General features: G+C 39.6%; 1 protein-coding gene across 1 annotated transcript in view; it reads left to right on the top strand.

The window, feature by feature from the left end:
• FAM13A (family with sequence similarity 13 member A) overlaps positions 1-16,574 on the top strand; it is a 300,626-nt gene that overhangs the window by 95,345 nt on the left and 188,707 nt on the right. Inside the window, exon 5 of the mRNA XM_036255845.1 lies at positions 6,597-6,750. Within this exon, the coding sequence (XP_036111738.1) occupies positions 6,597-6,750 (154 nt within the window). The remainder of the gene's footprint in view (positions 1-6,596; positions 6,751-16,574) is intronic.

Raw genomic sequence — 16,574 nt, 5'->3', positions numbered from 1 at the left:
ATTAGGAGTCAGTATTTAACTCTCATAATGGCATATTGGAGGAGTCACTAGAGCAGTATTTCTCAATCTTTTTTCATTATTATTCCCCTAAGGAGTCTTTTTGACAGTTTTTCATATCTGTATGCACTGTGTCTATCTGTACTTTATATATTAAAAGAGTAAGTTCCTCTAGCCAAGAACCAACTTGCCTCCACGGGATGCAGTATTGCCTCTTGGAGAATGTGTAAACCAGAGCAGTGGTCTTTAACCATTTTCCCATCTGGCATGCTTAAAACATGATGTTTGACTAAGTATGATATACATTCAAGGTTGCATCCAAACTTTTACAACACTAAAGATTTCACATGAAATAGCACAGCAGACTTTTGGCATGATGTTTATGAAAGTTTGTTAAGAACATGTAGGGTTTTTTATATAATATGTTATCTACAATTAATGATAGTTTTACTTTCTAATTTAGATGCTTTTTATTTTATTTTATCTTGCTTAATTGCTATGGCTAGGCCTTCTAATACTGTGTTGAATAGAAGTGAGAAAAGTGGGCGTCCTTGTCTTGTTCCTGATCTTAGAAGAAAAGCTTTCAGATTTTTAATGTTGATTATGATGTCAGTTGTGGGCTTATCATATGTGACCTTTATTATGTTGAGGAATGTTCTCTCTATACCCTTAGTTGAGATTTTCCATCATAAGTAGATGTTTTATCAAATGTTTTTTCTGCATCTTTTGAGAGGATTGTATAAGATTTATCTTTCATTTTGTTAATGTGGTATATCACACTGACTGAATTGCATATGTTGAACCATCTTTGCATCCTTAGAATAAGTCTCACTTGATCCTTTTAACATATTTTGAATTCAGCTTGCTAATATTTTGTTGAGGATTTTTGCATCTGTGGTTATTAGGGATAGTGGCCTATTCCTTTTCTTGTAGTGTCCTTATCTGCATTTGCTATTGGGGTAACTAATGATTCTTTTAAATGCATTGTCTTTTAAATTTTGTAGAAAACAAGATTTGGAGTTACAAACCAAAGTTACCATATAATAGCTTTTACACTAATTAATTTTGTACCTTAAATGTAGTAGTTTCTTAAATCATATAGAAAACAAAAGTACAGTGACAAACCACTGTTACAATAATACTAGCTTTTATATTTGCCCAAATATTTATCTTTATTGAGATTTTTCTTTCTTCATAAGGCTTCAAGTTACTGTCCAGTGTCCTTTCATTTTACTGTGCAGTACTTCCTTGAGCATTTCTTGCAGACCAGGCCTAGGGGTAACTAACTCCTTTAGCTTTTGTTTATCTGGGAATATCTTAATTTGTCCCTCACTTCTGAAGGGTATTTTTTGCTAGATATATAATTCTAGTTGACAGGTTTTAGTTTTTTAGCATTTTGAATATATCAGTCTTCTGACATCCAAAGTTTCTAATATGAAATATGTTTATAATCTAAATGAGGGATTTCTTGCTGCTTTCAAGATTCTCTCTTTGGCTTTTGAAAGTTTAATTATATTGTGTCTCAATGCAGGTCTCTTGGAATCCTCTGAGGTGCTTTGATATTTATATTCATGTCTTTCTTAGTGAAGTTTTCAGCCTCTGCGCCTGCCCCTCCCTCCCCCTCCCTCCCCCTCTCTCCTCCCCCCTCCTTGCGTGCCCCAAATCCCCCTTCTCTTCTTCTCTGTCTGGTAGGTACTCCCATAATATACATATTGGTCCACTTGCTAGTGTCCCACAGGTTCATTAGGCTCTATTTTCTTTTCTTAATCTTCCTTTTTCCTGTTCCTCAGATTCAACAATTTCCATTATCCTATATTTATGTTCACTGATTCTTTCTTCTGCCTGCTCAAATATGCCTTTGAATCCTTTTATTGAATTTTTAATTGCAGTTATTGTACTTTTCATCTCCAGAATTTTTTTCAACTTTTTGGATTTTATTTCTTTTTATTGCTATTTCCATTTCTGTTCACACATTATTTTCTTAAGTTTTCCCACATCTTTTTTTATCTTCTTGAGGCACATGTAAGACAGTTGTTTTAACATTTTTATCTGGTATATAGACCATCAGATTTTTTTTAGGGACAGTTTCTGTCAATATGTTTGTTTCTCTGTTTCTTGAATAAAATGTACTTTTCTGTTTCTTTATATGCTTTGTGATTTTTTTTATTGAACAGTGGACACTTGAATCTATTGATGTGATAACTCTAGACATCAGATTCTCCCTTTTCCCCAGGGTTTGTTGTTTTTATTTATTTATTTTTATTTTTTTTGTTGTTTAATTGTTATAGACATCTTTATGCCAAGATCAACCTGAAATGTAAACTTAGGGTCTTTTTAAGCCTATCCATGGGTATAAACTGTCACTTTATAATTTTCCTTATATATTCAGTTGTTTTTAAATGTCCTGATCTTTAATTCCTGGTTCCCCAGAGGGGAAAATAGCAAAAACACAAAGGGAGGGGTGGCTAAAGGTGCCAGCCCTCTAAATCCCCTAGAAGTCACTTCAGCCAAGAATGTGCAACAAGGGAGGGAGGTGCAACAACAATAGCTGCCCACTCTTTGCACCTCAGAAGCAGCATTCAGGGCACGGAACCCTGATATTTGGAGGACAGGGTCTCTTTTACCTATCCTGGCTCCTGCAAACTATGTGCAGGCTACTCTAGGAATATAGGCTCATCTGCCTGCCAATTGGCTGTGGCCAGGGGCAGGAGTGCTTTCATTAGTTATTACTGAGCTAAATGCTGCAATTGGCCAAAATTAACCACAATTTATCATCCAAGCCTTTTCCTGGGATTTGCAAGCCTTCAATAAAGTCTAGAATTTCAAAATAGTTTTGTCAGATTCTGCTAGTGCAATTATTGTCTAGGTGGGAAGACAGATTTCTGGTGCTTCCTACTCCTCCATCTTCCAAGAATTCTCTCTTTATTTTTTTCATTTGTTTTTGCCATGTTTGTTTTTTAAAAATTAGTAAATTTAAAATTGATAAGCTTTTTTCCCCCAATTATTATGCATTCGTTTCAATATACAACATAGTGATTCGAAAATCATGTACTTTACAGAGTGGTCTCCCTGATCTTTCAAGTACCCACCTGGCCCCATACATAGTTATATTATTGATTACATTCCCCATGCTATAATCTACATCTCTGACTATTCTGTAACTGCCAATTTGTACTTCATCCCTTCACCTTTTTCACCAGCCTCCAAAACCTCCCTCCCCTCTGACAACTGCCAGTCTATTCTCTATGTTTCTGTTTTGTTTGTTTGTTGTTGTTGTTGTTGTTCTTTAGATTACACATATAAGTGAAATCATATAGCATTTGTCACTGTCCATCCGACTTGTTTCACTTAGCATAATGCCCTCTAGGTTCATCCATGCTGTCAGTAATGGTAAGCTTTCATTCCTTTTTATAGCCAAGTAGTGTTTTGTTCTGCATGTGTACCACAGCTTTTTTATTCACTTATCTACTGATGGGCACTTGAGTTGCTTTCACATCTTGGCTATTGTAAATAATGCTACAATGAATATAGGGGTACATATACTCTTTCAAATTAGTGTTGTGGGTTTCTTCAGATATATTTACCCAGAATTGGGTCATAAGACAGTTTCATGTTTTATTCTTTTGTAGGAAACTCTACATTGTTTTTTATTTTAGATATTTGTTAACAGCAGCACCCCACTTCCAGGTACCAAATTCTGTATTAGTTTTTAATTATTATGAACAAAGCAATACAAAATTAGTGGCTTAAAACAACAAACATTTGCTATATCACAGTTTCCATGTGTTGGGTATCCACGTACAGCCTAGCTGGGTCCTCTCTTTTGATCTCACAATGTTGAAAGCAAAGTATCAGCTGGGCTGCATTTTCTTTTTTAATGTATCTTTATTGTTGAAAGTATTACAAATATTCCTCTTTTTTTCCTATTGACACCCTCCCCCCCACTGCCCCCTCTGCCTTCACCACCCTGTTGTCTGTGTCCATTGGTTATGCATACATCCATGTAAGTTCTTTGGTTTATCTCTTCTCACTCGCCTACCCCCTTTCCCTCTGAGGTTTCTCAGTCTGTTCCCTACTTCCATGTCTCTGGTTATTTTGTTCATCAGTTTAATTTGTTCATTAGATTCTACATATAAGTGAGATCATGTGGACCTTGTCTTTCTCTGATTGGCTTATTTCACTCAGCATACTAGGTCTCCAGGTCCCTCCATGTCCTCTCCAAGGGTAAGAGATCTTTTTTTATTACAGCTGCATAGTATTTCATTGTGTAAATGTGCCACAGCCTTTTAATCCACTCATCTATTGATGGGCATCTGGGTTGTTTCCAGATCTTAGCTATTGTAAATAGTGCTGCTATGAACATAGGGGTACATATATTCTTTCTGATTGGTGTTTCAGGCTTCTTAAGATATATTTTAGAGTAGATTCACTGGGTCAAATGGCAGATCCATTTTTAATTTTTTGAGGAAACACCATATTTTCCATAATGACTGCACCAGTCTGCATTCCCACCAGCAGAGTACTAGAGTCCCCTTTTCTCCACACCCTCGCCAGCACTTGTTGTTTGATGATTTGTTGATGGCAGCCATTCTGGCAGGTGTGAGGTGATACCTCATAGTTGTTTTAATTTGCATTTCTCTGATGATTAGTGACGATGAGCATTTTTTCACATGCCTCTTTTGGCCATTTGTATGTCTTCTTTGGAGAAATGTCTATGCAGTCCTCTGCCCATTTTTTATTTGGATTGTTTGTCCTCCTTTTGTTGAGTTGTATGAGTGCTTTATATATTTTGGAAATTAACCCCTTATCCAATGTATCATTGGCAAATATGTCTCCCAGAGAGTGGGTTCCCTTTTCATTTTGATGCTTGAGTTTAGGGAAGAATCTGCTTTCAAACTCACTCAGGTTGTTAGTAGAACTCATTTCCTTGCAGCTGCATGGCTAAGGACCATCTCCTTACTGGCTGTGAGCTAGAGGCCTCAGGTCCACATGGTCCCCTGTCACATGGCTCTCTCCTAGTCCCTTTCTGATCATGGCAGCTTATTTCTGCAAGGCCAGCAGCAGACTCCCCACACAAATTTGCTAAGACTGAATCTTGTATAATATAACATAATCAGGGGAGTGACATTCTATCACCTTTACCATATTCTGTTGATCAGAAGCAAGTCAGATTCTGTCTACACTGAGGGGAGTATAAGAGTGTGACTCATGGGCATCAACTTAGGATATGTACCCCAAAAGTGTTATAGCAGGGTAGATAATGTCCCCCAGAGATATCAAGTGATAATCCATGGAAACTGTAAATGTTACCTCATGTGGGGGTGGGGAGGTGGGAAGACTTTACAGTCCTAATTAAGATAGATATATTGAGATAAGGGGAGTATCCTGGGTTATCTGAGTGGGCACTAAATGCAATTATATGTATCATGATAAGAAGGAGGTAGAGGGAGATTAGATGCATGCACATAGAGGAAGGCCTTGTGAAGGCACAGCAGAGAGACATTTGAAAATGCCGTCTTGGTTGAAGATTGAAATGGTGCACTCACAGCCAGGCATGCTGCCAGCCACCAGAGCTAGGAACAGCTCCCCTCGGTCTCTATAGGGAGGGTGGCCTGCTCACACTTTCATTTCTGCCCAGTAATACCGATTTTGCTCTTCTGGCCTCCAGAACTGTGCAAGACTAAATTTCTGTTGTTTTAAGCCACCCAGATTGTGATAATTTGTTACAGCAGCCACACAAAACTAATACAGATGGGTATTAAATGACATTTTAGTGTTACTTTTTAAACTTATTTTACTAGTTATGCAAAGAGGCTAAGTATCATTTTATAAGATTATTGACTATCCAGGTGTTTTCTTCTATAAGTTTTCAACTCATATTTGTCTCTCTCTTTTTTTTTAATTCACTTTCTTATTGTTAGTAGGAATTCTTTATATATCTAACTACTGAACTTACTGAAGAGATGTTTATCCTATTTATGGTATGGTGTCTTCTGCATTCAGAGGTGGGGTTTTTTTTCCACCTTTTTTTAATCATGCAAAAGTTTAAGCATACTCAGAAGACAGCATAGTATAATAAATCTTCCATGTGCCCAGCACTCAGCTTCAACAATGATTAATATTTTCCCCAGCAACATTCATCTTTTCCTTTAATTTTTGTACGTTTCGTGCATTATCTAAGAAATCCTTAAAGATATGTTGCTATTATTTGTGTGACTGAGTGTTTCTGTCATGATAAAACACTCATTTTTGTCATCACACTTGTTCTTTCTTACTTTTACTTTTACATAAATGTTGCCTTACATGTAGAAACTTCTAATATATACAAGCATTATCTCATCCATGTTAACCTATACCTTCTTTTAGAACCACAGGTACTTTTCTTATTCAGCACAAGCTGTTGACTCAGATCTTGGGAATCAGCAAGTGTTCCAACAGCATCATATGTGGCACTATAAAGCTTTTTGAAAATCCCAAGTGTCCTTATACGAAGGCTGATCAATCATTGAGGAGATGTCAAAATATAAGCCTAAGTCAGCTGTGTTAGCATTCTCGTTTTCACAAAGTAATTCCTCTCAAAATGTTTCCCTTATTTTTAGTGTGCCACCTGGGCTTGCATGCATGAAAGAACAAGACCTCTGCAACAAGATAATGGCTACGATACTAGAAAATTACAATACCCTGTTTGAAGTAGAGTACACAGAAAATGATAACCAGAGGCGTGAAAACCGAATGAAGCTTATCATAGTAAAAGTAAGTTTGGTATTTAATTTTTAGTATTGCTAGCCCTGGCCGGTTTGGCTCAGAGGTTAGAGTGTTGGCCTGTGGTCCAGAGAGTCCCAGGTTCAGTTCCCGCTAAGGGCACGTACCTCGGTTGCAGTTTGTCCCCAGCCCTGGTTGGGGTCGTGTGAGTGGCAACCAGTCGATGTGTCTCTCTCACATTGATGTTTCTCTCTCTCCCTCTTGCTCTATGCAAAAATGTCCTCTGGTGAGGATAAAGAAAAAAAAATTGTTAATTTTCAGTATTACTGTATTTTGAATGGATGACATTTTATTTAAATCATTCTTTTTTATAAAAATTTCATATGGATATAATTTCAGGTTATTCTATGTGAATTTCATTCTTTTTATGAAACCTATTCTCTGTATCAAGTGTCTGTTAACTGATACGTAGTCTAAGATTGGAGAATAATTGTGAATTGATGCTTCTTTGCTGCTATAAAATCATCTCAATAGCACTTATGTGAGCCCAGTGCTGTGGTCAGCTGGGTGCACTACCTTTTCATGGAAGTCTGGTGTTATAGCAGGGATATGATACATGCTTATGTCTGTGTTCAGGAGTGCTACATTACTTAAATTGCAAAATCCTTTTAGACGTTATTACTGTTTTTTGGTCTCTCTTGTGTCTGGCACACTTTCAAGTTCAACCTCAGATTGTAAGTCCCATATATGTAGTCATTGGTGGCTATTGTCAGTAAAGGACAGTATATTGAAAACCTATAAAGCAATTTTTGACAATACTATCTAAACATTTTTATGCATGGCCTGATAATTTATAACATATTTTCTCCACACTAGGTAAATGCATGTAGGACTTTAAAAATTTATAGTTAAGAGAGGATAAACATCCAAATCAAATTCTCCAACTTGAGGGAAACGAGGGAAAGCATTGTATTTCCTCCTCATTTATATTGAGTTAAATCATGATGGACTGATACGGAAGGTTCCCTTAGGAGTTTCCTGAAACTTATCAAATTTACAGACCTATTCTACTCTTATTGATTCATAAGGCAGCGAATGATAAGAGGTACTTGGTGTGGGTGTTGAAGGGGTGTTTTATCTCTTCTTCCAGTTAAGGTCATGACTTGGAAGAAGAAATAAAAGGTAATGGTATCAAGTAGCACCCTATCAAAACAGAAAAAGAAGACCAAAACTAGGTTCTCTTAACTGGGGCTTATGCTGTTAATACAACAGACTCCCTGTAAGGGATAGACTATATGTAAGAGAAATGCACTTAGCAGGAATCTTGCCGACCTAATAAAGAGAACTTTAAACGAACATTTGAGGGAAGGGAAGAATAACACTCAGATAAAATGATAAAATGAAATACTTTGGAGAATATCACATGTCCTTAAAGTGGAGGTGACATGGAAGCTGAGAAAATGTCAGTGATTCAACAGAAAAAAAGAAAAGAAAAAAGAACCCTACTGATATCAGTTCTGCTACCCAAAAAAATGAAATAAATTATTTTTTAAATAGAAAAAAAAAATGTACCCTAAATTTGTTCTTTCGGTTCCTGCAGTACTTTGCAAGGGGTTTCTTTTTAACATGTTAAAAAGTGATTGACTTTCTTTCAGCTTTAGGGATACTTTTTAACACTCATACCTTTTAAATAAGGCTGATAAAATAATAAGGTAATCTTTAAATATAATGAACATGGATAGGCAAGACAAGTTTACTGAGATATAGATAATCTCTGGACTATGACAACAGGAAGTTATATGCTGTGCAAGTAATATCGCACCTGTGGAGCTGAATGGATGAGTGCCCTGCTGGGAAATCCTTGAGCCTGTAGGTTTAAGCATGATGGAGAACAAACACAGCTGGTAATACTGTGAGAGCCAAATACAAATACGTTTGGTGGATGAATGTGACAGCTACTCTCCTAACACAAGCTTCAGAGCTGGTCTAGAGGCAGGCAGACATCCTGATTGGAAACTGCATGTCTATACTCTGGGAGCTAACGCAGAATGTTTGATACATTTTTTAACTGATCTTGCTGATGGTCTTACACTCTGGGAGAGTAGATAATGCAACAGGGGGATGTGGTTTTATGGACTTAACTATAACCAATAAGGATGAAATAGAAGCTGTGGAAATTATTGTAACAGGATGTACCGATGCCATTTTAGGGCCCCTAATAATGAAGAGTATGGTAGCCACAGGTAGGTGTATAAACTGGCCATTGCTTAGAAATCAGTTCTTGTTTTTAATCCCTAAGATCACAGACACAGATATAAGCCAAGAGGACGCTAGATTAAAGGAGAATTGGAAGGCTCGCAATGAAATCATCACCATGCTGAAAAACAGTAACAATGAAAGGGCAACTAAGAACAAGTTATTGTTCTGATCATTCTCAGGAGTTCAGCTTTTAGAAGAACATGCAAAAAGAGGAAACGGGCATAAACAAGTGATAACTGCACGAGAGCGACAGAGATATGGATGTTTGAGAATAAGCTTAGGCTCATGAGAACTACTGAGGTATAAAAACAGCAGAAAGGTGTTTTCAATGAGAAAAAGTGCTAAATGTATCCACTGGCATGCCTCTGTACCCCAGTATAGGAAACAGAGTCAGAGTGCTGAATCACGTTTTTCATGATATTTCTGTGAGCTAAATGGAGGTTTCAGGCTCACACAAGCATAAATTTGATTATAGTTGAACTTGGGTGAAGAACTTGGACCAGAACATTGGAATATTGGTTGGTGTTAACCTCAAGGGAGGTCTCTACACTTGTTTGTGTCATCAGTACTTCAGTATTGCTGTATTTTGAATGGATGACATTTTATTTAAATAATTCTTTTTCATAAAAATTCCATATGGATATAATTTCAGGTTATTATTCCTATGTTAATTTCATTCTTTTTATGAAACCTATTCTCTGTATCAGGTGTGTGTTAACTGATACGTAGTCTAAGATTAGAGAATAATTGTGAATTGATGTTTCTTTGCTGCTATAAAATCATCTCGATAGCACTTATGTGAGCCCATTAATCATTGACTTGAATGAACACATTTGCAAGTGAAATAAACTTGAAGAATATAGGTCAGATATTGGATGGCCACATGTGTAGAGTAACAAAACAGTATAAGTGTGTGCGCATGTACAGCGATTTCATTCTTCTTCCTTGCTTTAAAAAAAAACAAAAAACTCCACTCTTTTATTTGGACCTGAAGCTGTGTGCTGAGGTCAAATGGCCCCTCCTTTAGCCCTAAGGGATGGATGAATCATAAATGGTCTAAAATAGGGTGACTCTTTAGTCACTGATTGACTTAAAGGTCTCAGAAGAGACACATTTCTGGCCAAGATGATGTAAGGTAAAGTATGCTGGGGGCAGAAGGCCTCTGGGAAAGATTTCCATCCCTCATAACAAACAAACCAAGAATGATTTAACAGGTAAGAGTGGTAGTTGCCTCCGAGTGGCGTTAGGAGCCTTGGCAGTGGTGATGATTAACTAGGAAAGTGCTCTAAGTAGCTCTCTGAGGTGATGACAACGTGTCATCAGCCGGGATGCAGGTTCTGTGGGTGTGTGCATTTGACAAAACTCAACTGCAAGAGTTATATACGTTCAGTATATACATTTACATGTATATACTGTACATAAATTATTTTTCATTTTCATTTACAAAAGAGAAAGACAGTAGGCCTCTGAATCAGAATGCCCACCTCTCCAAAAACACCTGCTTTGGGATGTTTTCATGCTTGGAGCTGCTGCCACCATCCTGTTCCTTGATGAATGAACCAATCACTGACATGGAGCCTGGCAACTAAAGGGGGGAAAGTCTTGGTTCCTCATCATTGCTCCCCTGCTGAACCAACCCTGACCACACATACTTCTGGACTTTTAGTTACACGCGGGAAATAAATGTCCTCAGAATATAAACTAACTACCCTTAGTGGAGTATTTGGTTCTTGCACCAAAAGCATCATGTCTGCTGCAGTTGTAATTGGGACATACTATACGTAGGTTTGTAAAGTGATTTGTACCAGTAGAGCCAAGAAAAAAACAAAATAATAATAGCTAAATTGAAAATCATCCACAGTTTTTAGCTCACTTTTAGCAGAGTACGAATGTCAGTGATGTGATTGCCATAAATAACCACAGATCCGTTCACCGATTACGGAAGTAGTTTCCAGAACCAAGAATGTATGTCTCACTGAACTTGGTGTTGGTACAGGCGGTATCTGCAACGTTATGTCTGATTCTGAGGACTCATTCTGACTGTCCCCACAATCACCACTGGTCCTCATTTATTCTCATTAAATATATATATTTACTTCAATTTCCATACTGCTGATCACTTCTGAATCATAATTCCAGCCCCAGCCTGCCAGGAGAGCAGTAGAGCCATATTTACCACCACCTATAAAAACCTGTGCTGGTTATTCAAATTTCTCACACCAAAAACATCATCTCCAAAATGTTGTCTGTATTCTCACCTCTCCAGCCTTAGTTTGCCAGCCCTTGGCCTACCAAGCTAGAATCTTTACTTGTATCCTTAACTGCCATCCCTTTTCCATTCCTACCGGGACTCCATTCTGTCCTGGACTGTCTCTGGAAGTCCAGGTCTTGTGTCCACCCACTCCCACTGCTTAGATTGGTCCCTTTTCAGAGCACGCATTCTCAAACTGTCCTCCATCTCTAGGCTCACCTCCTTCCCATCTCCTTTCTACCAGTGATGGAACCATGTTCCAGACAAACAAACCTGATCTAACGTATTCCTGCCTTAAGTAAGCAAATCATTCATTGGTGGTGTTTTGCCTCCCACTCTTTCGCTGACAGTATGCAGTTGTTTTCAGTCTCACCCTCACTAGTGCTTTGTCATCACCTCTTATTTTGGATCATTACCACAATCACCTGGGGGCCCAGACTTACTGAGTCAGAAACTCATGGCAGGGTTGAAATCTGCATTTTAAAAGGCTTCCTTGGTGGACTTCCGGTCAAGATGGCGGCGTAGGTAAACGCGGTATCGTGTCCTCCCACAACCACATCAAAGTTACAACTAAACTACAGAACAACCATCATTCAAAACCGCCTGAAATCAAGCTGAATGGAAGTCGTACAACTACGGAACTAAGAAAAAAAAAGCAGCTACATCCAGACCGGTAGGACAGGCGGCGGCGCGAGGGGGGGCGGCGGCGGCGCGAGGGGGGGCGGCGGCGGCGCGGTGGTGGCGCAGCGGAGGTGCAGCAGCGGGCAGCGGTGGCGCGCGGCGGCGCGTGGTGGCGCGCGGCGAGACGAACTGGTCCCACACCCAAGCGTGGTGGATAAAAATCAGGAGGTTCCCGCGGCTGGGAAGGTCCTCCCTGAGGACTGAGGGGTCCCCGTTCCACACCAGGTGCCCCGTTCAGGGTTCCAGTGCCAGGAAGAGAATCCCCATAACTTCTGGCTGGAAAAACCAGCGGAAACTGAGGCTCAGGGAAGCTGAAGCGGCTGGAGCCCCAGGCAGCTCCTTAAAGGGCCCACGCACGGACTTATCGGACTCTCTCCCTCTAAGCTCGGAGGGGAGGCAGCTCGAGGGGCGCCAGAGACACACAGGGAAGAACTGAGCTGTTTGGCACTGGAGCGAGCGCTGGAGAGGGGGCTTCCTCGGGGACAAACGTGCTGTCAGAGGCCTTTGTTCCTTTGGTGAGCCCTTCCCGGGGGCGGCAGACAGAAGCCATACCTGGGACTCCAGCAACCTGGCTCACACTGGTAGCCCCGCCCTGCTGACTCCCTGAGGCCCCGCCCCACCCCACACAACTTTCAAGCCCACCCAAGCTGTTGCCACTTGCTTAACCATAGGATTGGCCAGTCTTGGATCCTGCTTCAGGTTTTTCCTAAATTCTTTCAAACGAGCAGCACCGGGTCTCAGCAAGCCCCATACCTCTCGTTAAGTAATACACAGAAACAAACACAGGGAGGCAGCCAAAATGAGGAGACAAAGAAACAGGTCCCAAATGAAAGAACAGAACAAAACCACAATAAAAGAACTAAGCGAAAGGGAGATAAGCAACCTAACAGATACTGAGTTCAAAATACTGCTTATAAGGATGCTCAATGAACTTAGTGAGAACCTCAGTGAACTTAGTGAGGGCCTCAAGAGCATAACAAAGGACCAGTCAGAAATCATGGATACACAGTTAGAATTAAAGGAGGCATTAACTGAAATAAAGAATAATTTACACAGCTTCAATAATAGAGTATATAAATCCAAGGAGCAAACCATCGATTTAGAATATAAGGAAGCAAAAAATCCCCAATCAGAACAGCAAAAAGAAAAAAGAATCCAAAAAAATGAGGATAGTGTAAGGAGCCTCTGGGACAACTTCAAGCGTGCCAACATTCGCATCTTGGGGGTGCCCGAAGGAGAAGAGAGAGAACAAGAAATCGAAAACCTGTTTGAAACAATAATGGCAGAAAACTTTCCTAACTTGGTGAAGGCAACAGACATACAAGTCCAGGAAGCACAGAGAGTCCCAAACAAGATGAATGCCAAGAGGCACACACCAAGACACATCATCATCAAAATGCAAAAGGTTCAAGACAAAGAGAGAATATTAAAAGCAGCAAGAGAAAGGCAGCTAGTTACCTACAAGGGAGTACCCATTAGTCTGTCAGCTGATTTCTCAAAAGAAACTTTGCAGGCCAGAAGGGAGTGGCAAGAAATATTCAGAGTGATGAAAACCAAGAACCTACAACCAAAATTACTCTATCCTGCAAAGCTGTCATTTAGAATCGATGGACATATAAAAACTTTCCTAGACAAGAAAAAGTTAAAGGAGTTCATCACTACCAAACCATTATTATATGAAATGATGAAGGGTCTTTTTGAAGAAAAAGATAAAATGTATGAACAAACAAAATGGCAATGAATACATATCTATCAACAATGGAATCTATAAACAAAATGAACAGGAAGAACAGAAACATTCTCATAGATACAGAGAACATTTTGTTGGTTGCCAGTTGGGAAGGGGGTTGAGGGAATTGGTGAAAAAGGTGAAGGGATTAAGAAGCACAAATTCATTGCTAGACTGACAAACCTAAAAGGGAAAGGGGTTGGGGGGGTGGGAAGAAATAAACCAAAGAACTTATATGCATAACCAATGGACACAGACAATAGTGTGGGAAAAGGTGGGAGGGGGGCGGAAGTGGGGAGGAGGGGGTCAATGGGGGAAAAATGTGGAACATCTGTAATACATTTTACATCCAACAATAAAGATTTGGAAAAAATAAAAAATAAAAGGCTTCCTTGGCAGTTTAATAATCAGCCAGATTTGGGAATTGATTGATCCGTAGGCAACTGCTACAGTAGCTTTCTTACAGGTTTCTCCGACTCTAATCCACCTCCGGACTCCACCTTCCCTCTGCTGCCTGAGTTATTATTTGTCATGCAGCTATGAACATGTCACTTCCCATATCAAAGATCTTCAGTGGGTCTTGATCTTCACCTGTCCCTTATTATAACATCTAAATCTTAGCCTGACAAACAAGGCTTTTTGTGATTTACACCCACCCTGCCTATTCATACTCCTTTCCTACCACTCCCGCCCATCCATTTGATGCTCCAACAAGCACTGATTGATGTAATTGTAGAAACCATCTTCAGGCCTCATGTTTTCAATCTAATTAGCACAGTGCCTGGGATTGAAAATTCCATGGAGTCAGTGGGCTTTATTCATTTTACTGAAAATAATGTCTGTGGTCATAATTTGTGCAGAGTATGAAAGCAATATTAATGAAAGTTTTCAAAGTAATTGAATGAAATTAGAAACATGATAATTCACTGAGTACTTGCTGACTAACATATTTAAGAAAAGGTATTAAGTACTTTGAAAGTCTAACAGTTCTGCAAAGAGCACTGACAAAAAGGCCTATGTCTATGCAATGTGCTACTCAGTGGTGACTGGGTAATTTATAATATCTCTGTTTCTCTTTCCTGTTATCTAAAATGGTGAGAATCCTATAGTGTTATTGTGGAATTCAAATCTTTCATGCTAGTAAAAATATTTTCAAAGCCAGTTATGTACTCTAGAAATAAAATAGCTCTTCCCCTCTCCCTCTTTCTGGTTTGGCTGTTAATGCCAATTGAAGAAGAGTAATTAATGAAGCCATTGGCCTATTTGGAATGATCTGGTCAGAGATACTTTAGTTGTTAATAAGCTTTAGAGCACAGAGGGCTGAACTCCATCTGGAATTAGGCAGAATGGGTTAGAACTTCCAATTTGTGTAACTCTGGGCAGTTTACTCAATTTCTCCTTCAATTTTGACTTCCTCATCTGTAAAATAGGAAAAATATCAGTAACTAATCTAGCCATTTTTTGTTATATTTGAAAGAAATTATTTGAGTCACATCACCTTTATGGTATTACCTTATGATACTTGACTTCTCTTTACCTTCAAAGGTCAAGCTTGATAACAGAAGGAAGACAGAGAGTCAAAAGCAGAAAAATAAAGTTGACAATCAGATGTGTTACTCATGATAAAAGATTTACTGCTTCTAGATATTTTTGGCCATTTAGATTCTAGTCTTCAGAGTATGAATGCGTTAAGTATCCTCTTGTCTTTGGAAAGAATCCGTACCCTCAATAAACAGAAGAATGTGATGTTAGTATTTAATGTCTATCCAGATCTGCTTTTAGAAAATGAACCACTTTTTCAAAACATACACAAAACTCCTTGAACTGAAAGTTTTATGAAAGAAAAGGGTGTTAGTGACCCTAACACTAGAATCTCAGTAAGTTGCCGAGGAGAGGCAGTGGAGTGGGGAGCCGAAAACCTTCCCCACACGTGAGTATGCCTAAAGGCATAGTGGGCTTGTGATATAATGACCAGACATGCTGGCCAGAAATGGACGTAGCACTACATGGCTATTTACCAGAGGCCATTTGTATGGTGTTTAACAATGGAGTTAACACTAATAGGAATGGGAGAATAATTGAAGGTTTCAAACAACAGGATGGCCCTGGCCAGTTTGGCTCAGCGGTTAGAGCATCGGCCTGCGGTCCAGAGAGACCCAGGTTTGGTTCCCACTAAGGGCATGTACCTTGGTTGCGGTTTGTCCCTGGTCCTGGTTGGTCGTGCGGGTGGCAGCCACTCGATGGGTCCCTTTCACATCAATGTTTCTCTCTCTCTCTCTCCCTCTCCCTCCCACTCTATCTGAACAAAAAATGGCAAAATGTTCTCGGGTGAGGATAAAAAACAAAACAAGAAAACCACAGGATGGATTTAACTTAAACTGTACTTTAGATTTTTACTTTATCTCTTTGGTGTAAGCAGGAAGTTGATGTGACTCTCGGGGAAGCCTTTTGTTAACAGGCTGTCAGGAGAGTACTTGCCTCACGTCTGTTTCTGCCCAGCTGACTCAGGTCAGTGCGGCAGAGCTGATCCTGGTTTCTACAGTGCACCAGCAGCCTCCCTTCTAGACAGGCCTACTCCACCAGAAGGCCAAGGCAAACAAGGACAATCGGCTTATCTGCATGACTTCTCCTTCGCCTCCACTTTCCCTCTCATTCTTTGGGAGTGAAGCATGGTTCCTATAAGATTTTTACAAATTCTACAGTGGTTTGGTGACATTCACTGGATCTAGTTACTCAATCAAAGGAATTTAACTAGACCTCTTAGAACTCTGATAGTTGGAGAAATCTGTAGTCTGCTGGAGATCTAAGAATATCCATGTGGCCCTGTCTGGGTGGCTCAGTTGGTTGGAGCCTCATCCCATACAGCAAGCTCAGTTCTCAGTCAGGGCACATACCTAGGTTGCAGTTTTGATCCCCAGTTGGGAGTATACAGAAGGCAACCGATCGATGTTTCTC

The sequence above is a fragment of the Molossus molossus genome, unplaced genomic scaffold, assembly GCF_014108415.1.
Source record: "Molossus molossus isolate mMolMol1 unplaced genomic scaffold, mMolMol1.p scaffold_m16_p_1, whole genome shotgun sequence".
In the NCBI taxonomy this organism is placed as follows: domain Eukaryota; kingdom Metazoa; phylum Chordata; class Mammalia; order Chiroptera; family Molossidae; genus Molossus; species Molossus molossus.
The sequence above is the reverse complement of the archived record's forward strand: the minus strand, read 5'-3'. Positions and strand labels throughout refer to the sequence as shown.